Raw genomic sequence first — 6,915 nt, forward strand, 5'->3', positions numbered from 1 at the left:
TTCACTAATTACCAGGTAGCAGCTGAATCCTGTGTTGATATTCCTCAGGCAAGGGGAACTCTGCCTTCAGGCATGTAAACAGGGCAAGGTGTGATCCAGGTAGTCATTTCTGCTGGATCCTTGCCTCAGCTGATGGATAGTCACTGCTTTAACTTTCCAGTTAAGGGCTAGGACTCTCCCTTCTCATCCTTCCACATGCTGGAAAGTCATCCTCTCCTTCCAGCTTTGCTCTGCAGTCTGACTGTTCTTGGAGCTATGATTTGCATTGGATTTTCCAAAGCAACAATCCAGGTGAAGCCTTTAACAGTGACTGTGTCCTACTCTAACTGCTCTCCAGAAGGCTGAGACCTGAGCAGGTCCTTGCAGTCCTGATCATGATCTGGCTCATGCTCTGTGGATGATCTACTCTGGAATGTTGTCTAATGAAGTGCAAGAGAAGAGTGATGAAGGGCAGGAGACTGAGCAAGATGAAGCACAGCTGGGGTGTGACACCCTGTGATGCTGCTGAGGCACATCTGGTGCTTGCAGAAAACCTGTCCTAAATATTCCTGCTCAAGGTCAAACCCCTTTGTGCACCTACAGCAGGTCCCAAGGCAGCGTGGGTGCTGGAGATAATGATCACTGCCCCTCACAGGTCAGGCATGGAGAGTCCAAGTGTGCCCCTGGAGTAATTTGCATGCCCAGCCCTGGTTAGACACATCTGGAGCACAGAGCCCAACTCACTTTCAGTGCCATCAGCCTCTGCCTGCTCCTCTCGCTGCTTCTGCTTGAACTTCATGTTGCCAAAGTGCATGATAGCCCCCACGATTTTATAGGAGCCATATTTCTCATCATTGCTGAAGCCCAAGATGTCCATGGCATGCTGAGGAGAGACAAAGCAGTACAGACAGAACAAAATCACCACTCTGAGGTGAGGGTTGGTGTTCTCACCATCTCCTAAGGTGCTCTCCCTATCCTGGGGCTCTGGGCAGGGTACTCTGTCTGGTGAGCACCTTATCAAGGAATCCTGTCCACGGGATTTTGAATGTGAGTCCAGCTCCCACAAGACCTATTGGAAAGGAAAAGGACTAACCTAGCATCCACAAGAAGGAGGTTTTCCAAGCTGAGGTCTCAAGAGAAGACCTTATTGCTCACTACAACTACCTGAAAGGAGGTTGTAGCCAGGTGGGGTTTGGCCTCTTCTCCCAAGTAACAAGCAACAGGACAAGAGGAAATGGCCTCAAGCTGTGCTAAGGGAGGTTCAGGTTGGACATCAGGAAGAATTTCCTCACTGACAGGGTGGTTAAGCATTGGAACAGGCTGTCCAGGGAGGTGCTGGAATCGCCATCCCTGGAGGCATTCAAGAAATCACTGGACATGACACTCAGTGCTCTGACTAGATACCAAGGTGGTGATGGGTCACAGGTTGGACTTGATGATCTTGAAGGTCTTTTCCAACCTCAGTGATTCTATGCTTCTATGGTCTTCTTTCTCATGGGTATCATGGAAAGTGCTCATGTGCTACAGGCCCTTCCTAAGGCAGGGAATTACTCTCCCTTTCCTGCCTGGATGAGGCTGTTGATGGAGATCAGAATCACTCTGCTCCACAGGGAACTCACAGCTAATTTAGAGAGGGACACATGAAAAGTCAGGACACATCCCCACAGCTGCCCAGAAGGAGGTTATGCCCTGCTCAGTCCCCTGGCTCGGGGATCACCATCTACACATACATCTGTTGCCATGAGCTCCTCGCCATCATCCAGGTTGTCCACAGTTGTCACCCCCTGGGAACAGAAGTGGTAGTCATAGGGGTTGAGGGAGAGCAGCAGCATATCTGTTGGGGGAAAACGTAGAGGGTGAGGCCAGTCTGACAGAGCTGGGGCAGAGGGACAGCCCTGGACACGGATGCAGAGGGAAGGCTTCACCAGCCTCAACTAGAGGGCACCAGCTGGTGGAGGAACAGTCTCTTCCAGCACAGGCAGGTCCTCACATGGGTCCACCTCTTCTGTGATTGCCTCCTGCTTGCTATCTTGGGATATGGCTTGGCTGCAGACTGATTTAGCAGTGGCCACCATGCCCTTGTGACAGCAGATAAGATTACTGCTCTGTGCTGCTCTCCAGACCTGCCTAATAAGGTATTGTTCAGCACCAAGCTCAGGAGGCTGCAGCCAGGAGCTGAGCACCCCAGGGAGCTGTGCCAGCCATCCTTCTGCATGTGGAAAGGTTTCCTATGCGCTCTGTGTGATGTGGGACCTGGAGGGCAGAGCTCCTCAGAGCACAGAGCTGACCCATCACAAACTCAAGTTAGCTGGAGCTGTCCTGGGGATCATATAGGATAGGTCTACACCGGGGCCCTGATTTAGCTGTGCAGCTGCTTTCAAGCTCACCTGAAACAGGTCGTCCCACTAGGGAGGCTGAAGGAGCTCAGAGTAGGCTGAAAAATACTTCCCCCTACCCCAAAGTGAGTAAATCTCCAGCCTGCACATGCTGAGGTCAGTGCTGCACCCACCACACAACAAGGGCTCTGTGAAAGACAGCTCAGCAACGCACACTCCCACCCTGCAGATAGACCCTGAGTGACCTCTTCTCCTAGACAGTGACAGAAAGAGCTTTAGTCTGGCATCTCAGCCTGTGAGGATAATGGAGGCTGGACTAGATGACCTCCTGAAATCCCTTCCACCCTGAATTATCCATCAATCCTATGATCCCACACAGCTAGCAAAGCATTCAAGTGCAGTACCTGAATGGTGAGCTGGATTTGCTCATTTCTGTAGACCCCAAAGCTGACAACAGAGCTCTCTGTGGCCATCATGCTACAGGGGCTATGCTGCATCTTTGGCTGCCTTACCTTGCAGCTCTGGTTTCTTCCCAGAGAGGATCTGGTAGTAGATGTGGTAGCTTCGCTCTTTGGGCTGCTGGAAAATCACTCTGGATTTTTCCAGAAGATCTAAAATGAAGTGGGGCAGAGAGGTCAGAGGAGGGCTTGTTCTTTCCCATCAGCACAAATAGTGGGATGAATTCCCTTCCCACTGCAGCTGGTACTTGTCTACTCACAGATGTCAATGTCCGCAGAGGCCAACTTCCCGGAGGGGCCGAAGTGGATCCGGATGAACTTGCCCTGAAAAAACATGCAGGAGGTAAGTGCTGGGCTTGGCTACACAGCTACAATTCTGAACAGCCTCTAGAAACCGAAGCAATTTCCTACTTCTTGAGCTTCTGCTGATGCCAGGCAAGTTACTGAGCTCTCTGAGAAGTTCTCTGCTTTGTAGTCTGCAGAGGCTCAGACAGCATTGCTCAAGGTTTTAAACACTTGGCAGGCAGAAATTTCACTGACAGCAGATAAATCCCTGTCTTCAGACCTGTTCTTAATGCTAAGCACTTCTGCAGGGAGGTGTGATGCTCAGCCTGCCCACAGCCCCCTGCTCTGTGGAGTGCTGAGGGGTCTCACCCAGCAGTGCCCACTTCCCCTCCAAGGCACAGGAGCTCTGCAGCCAACAGCAGAGCCAGGCTGGGCTTAACAAAAAGTGCCCTGGAAGGGGCACTTGGGTCTGTCCCAGCCCCAGCACAGACTCCAGGCTGTGCTTACTGTCCTGCTCAACTTTGGTCCATTCATGCTTATCACCATTTACTGCACTGCTGCCACCAGAAGGACTTAGCCTCAGCAGCCCAATCCCACTAAGAAGCAGATCCATCTCCCTGCTACATACATGCCTTTGGCTCCCACTGTGCAAACCCACAATGCCACCAGCCATGCATCCAGCCTGCAGAAACATTCACAGCTCTCTGTCCTGCTCAGACACTTACAAAACGGGAGGAGTTGTCATTTCTTATGGTTTTGGCATTGCCAAAAGCTTCCATAGCTGGGTTAGCCTCAATGATTTGATCTTCGAGGGTGCCCTGGAAAACAAAACCAAAAGATGTGTCAGCTCCCACCCAGCTGGAGGGAATCTATTCCCAGCAACACATGGAGCAGTGAGAGGGGCTCCTTGCTGTCTTTGGGAGCCTCCTGCTCCTCAGGCGTCTCCTAGTCTCATGAGGCAATGCAGCTCCATTTAGGGGTGGGCAGAGCTAGCTTTTGAGTAGTGCTTTCTGTGGACTTCTCCTTGCCTAAACTGGTCCCTCTGGAGACCCAGGCTACTGTCCCCTCTGCACACAACAGCCCTTAGCACCTTTCTTAGCACCAGGAGCTACAATATGCAAACCAAGAGCAAGCAGGCTCAGTTGCTTGACATGCTTGTTGTCACCACAACAGACTGAATCATTTCAGGCTCTCACTCTGCCAGGCATTTCCTCATCCACCAAACCAAAGTCTTGGACAGTTCTCATCACAGCACATTGCAAAAGAAAAGACTCAGAAAACAGGCTGGATCAACAACTCCCTACATCAACAAGCACAGCAGGGTCATGGTGTGATGGGAACACACCACAAGTCCCAGCTGGTGCGACCTGATGGACACACTAGAGCTCTCCTGAGCAAGCCCCAAGATCAATCTTCTCTTAATCTTGTTTTTCCATTCATGTTTCACAGGCACAGTTCAATTGCAAAGAGACAGCCTCCACCTAATGCAAGTAAAGCAGGACAAGAATTTGAGGAGAGAAGCAAGAGGCTGATGCCAAGCCACAGGAAGGATAGTGGGCAGAGTTTGATGACACAAGCACCTGCAGGCTTTTCATGAGAGCTTTTGCCCATGCTCTGATACATTACAATCCACAGGGCTGTCTTTAGGTGGGGGACACCAGCTCTGGGTTCTGCCCACCCATGGCTCCACTCTCTTTCCAATGTTTTACCCATGACTGCTCTCACCTCTGCAGCTCCAGGTGTGTGAGGGGCAAAATAGAGAAGGAGCAGCTGTGAATCACACCATTTCCAACAGACTGTGCCTTGTCACCTGGATATCCTTTGATCTGCTATCTTTAAATTCAGCCTTATCTAAAATTAGCTAGCCTGTGAGGTCCAATGGGGCATCCACAGACTGAGCCCCACAGCTATCTCATCTAAAATTAGCTGGCCTGTGAGGTCCAATGGGGGATCCACAGACTGAGCCCCACAGCTATCTCACTCAAAGTTTGCCCAAGTGGTCTGAGACTACTGTGATAATAAACATCTCCCAGCAAAGAGTTTGCATCAGCTAAAAGCTCAGCAAAAACGAGAGCTGAGGATGTATGACTGAGCTGTTGGAACAGCTGAGCCCTTGGGGTGCTGGGAGTGCCAGGGACTGAACCTTTGTGGGTTTCCTTGGAGCTAAACAAGAAATGCACCCCAGAGAAGGACATCAGCTGCGTGCAGCGTGGTGGGCTGAGGCAGCCCAGGGCTTTGCAGAGGGTGGCATGTTCAGGCATCAGCAGGGCACTGGTCTGCAGCCAGAGCACAGGGCTGCCTGTGGCAAAGAGTGTCTTCTTCCCCTCAGCTGGGCTTTGAGAGTGGGAGGGACACTAACAGCTGAGAGTGGAGGCTTCACACATCTTTGGAGAAGCTCACACCACCCCCAGGCAAACACTGGGCTGGTTAGAAATGTTTGAAGAGTATTGATACCTCAAAGGAGAGATTTGAGTAAGAAAGGCAGAAAGTCACTAAGAGATGAAACACCAAAGCTTCCAACTGTGAGACAGTGGGAGGACTAAAGTTCTCCAGGTGGAGAGCTAAACACTGCCCAGGTGCTGGGGCAACTCTGGCCTCCAGACTTGGGATAGAGGCCCTACACAGGCATTTCTCATCACCCTGTCACAGCTCTGTGGTGCACAGAACTCTGTCCTCAGCATTAGAGTCCACAACACTTACCCCAGTTTTAGTGGCAAGAGCTGCCTAGAGAAAGGAAAGAAAATTGTCTTTAGAAAACCAGAAAAACCAGGCAAGAACCACAAGAAGCATGGTCAGAAAAGCAGGGCATGACCATTTAGTGCCAAAAAAAAAAAAGTCCAAGAAACAAAAGGATTAAACTTTATAAGAAATGCCAAAAAGTTGTTAAATAGATTAGCTCAAGAAAAGAAAGAAATGCACCAAAAAGCAAGAACAGTTAAATTCAAACCCAAAGAAGAGGAAAGAAAACAATGCTGAAGTCTTGCTTGTCTGATACCTAAAGCATCCAGTTTGCTTCCACAAGGGAAAAGCAGCTGGAGCCTCAATGTATCCAGAAGAAATAAGCAATTGCAAGGGCAGCTCAAAAATAACTAGCACCAAAGAAATGCAAGAATTAAAACAAGAGCAAGAAAAGCACAAGGTAGAAAAGGGTCAAAATGAACAAGAGGAGAAAAAGAAAAGGAGAAAAGGTTGAAAAGCAAGGCTTAAAAATGGCAAGGTGGGAAATGGAAGGTTTACTCCATCCTTTTAATGCTCCTTAAGAAGATCAGTTGGGGTGCTGAAGGAGGAAAAGAAGAGAAAGAGAGCAACTAAAGCATCTCATTCAGGCTGCATGGATTGATCAGCCACAAAAAAAAAAAAAAAAAAACCACCAAAAAACAACTCCATTTCCCCTTGAGCAGAATAATTTCAAGCCTTGCTTGTTCAAAAGTCAGGGAAAAGCCAAGCCCTGGGTGGGTCAGACCAAAACACACTCCCAAATGCAAAAAGTTGGGGGAAGAAAAAAAAAAAGAGGCAAGAAGAAGAAAGGGGGAGAGGAAAAAAAAAAGCAAGAAAAAAAAAAAGAAAGAAAACAGCAAGAACTTGTTTCAAAAGAAGGTCTTACTAATTTCTTGCCGGGTGTGCAAGAAAAAAAAAAAAGAAAGAAAACAGCAAGAGCTTGTTTCAAAAGAAGGTCTTACTAATTTCTTGCCGGGTGTGTCGCCCAAGGCTGCGACAATGGCAAAGTACTGAATGACTCGCTTGGTGTTTACAGTCTTACCAGCACCAGATTCTCCGCTTAGAGTAACAGAAATACACAGATCAAGGGCATGAGGCAAAGAACAGGCACCACTTCCAAGGGAGCCCAGCGAGGCCGC

General features: G+C 49.3%; 1 protein-coding gene across 1 annotated transcript in view; it reads right to left on the minus strand.

Moving 5' to 3' along the window:
• The window catches only part of MYH7B (myosin, heavy chain 7B, cardiac muscle, beta), a gene marked incomplete at its 3' end in the record, with an annotated part of 21,388 nt that extends 14,545 nt beyond the window's left edge, over nucleotides 1-6,843 (minus strand). The window contains exons 1-7 of the mRNA XM_009073900.1: nucleotides 6,739-6,843; nucleotides 5,759-5,782; nucleotides 3,784-3,876; nucleotides 3,034-3,097; nucleotides 2,828-2,926; nucleotides 1,710-1,813; nucleotides 724-862 (exon numbers count right to left, since the gene is read on the minus strand). Coding sequence (XP_009072148.1) covers nucleotides 724-862; nucleotides 1,710-1,813; nucleotides 2,828-2,926; nucleotides 3,034-3,097; nucleotides 3,784-3,837 — 460 coding nt within the window. The remainder of the gene's footprint in view (nucleotides 1-723; nucleotides 863-1,709; nucleotides 1,814-2,827; nucleotides 2,927-3,033; nucleotides 3,098-3,783; nucleotides 3,877-5,758; nucleotides 5,783-6,738) is intronic.
• Between the last annotated feature and the right edge of the window lie 72 nt (nucleotides 6,844-6,915).

Source organism: Acanthisitta chloris, unplaced genomic scaffold, assembly GCF_000695815.1.
Source record: "Acanthisitta chloris isolate BGI_N310 unplaced genomic scaffold, ASM69581v1 scaffold10294, whole genome shotgun sequence".
Classification (NCBI taxonomy): Eukaryota; Metazoa; Chordata; class Aves; order Passeriformes; family Acanthisittidae; genus Acanthisitta; species Acanthisitta chloris.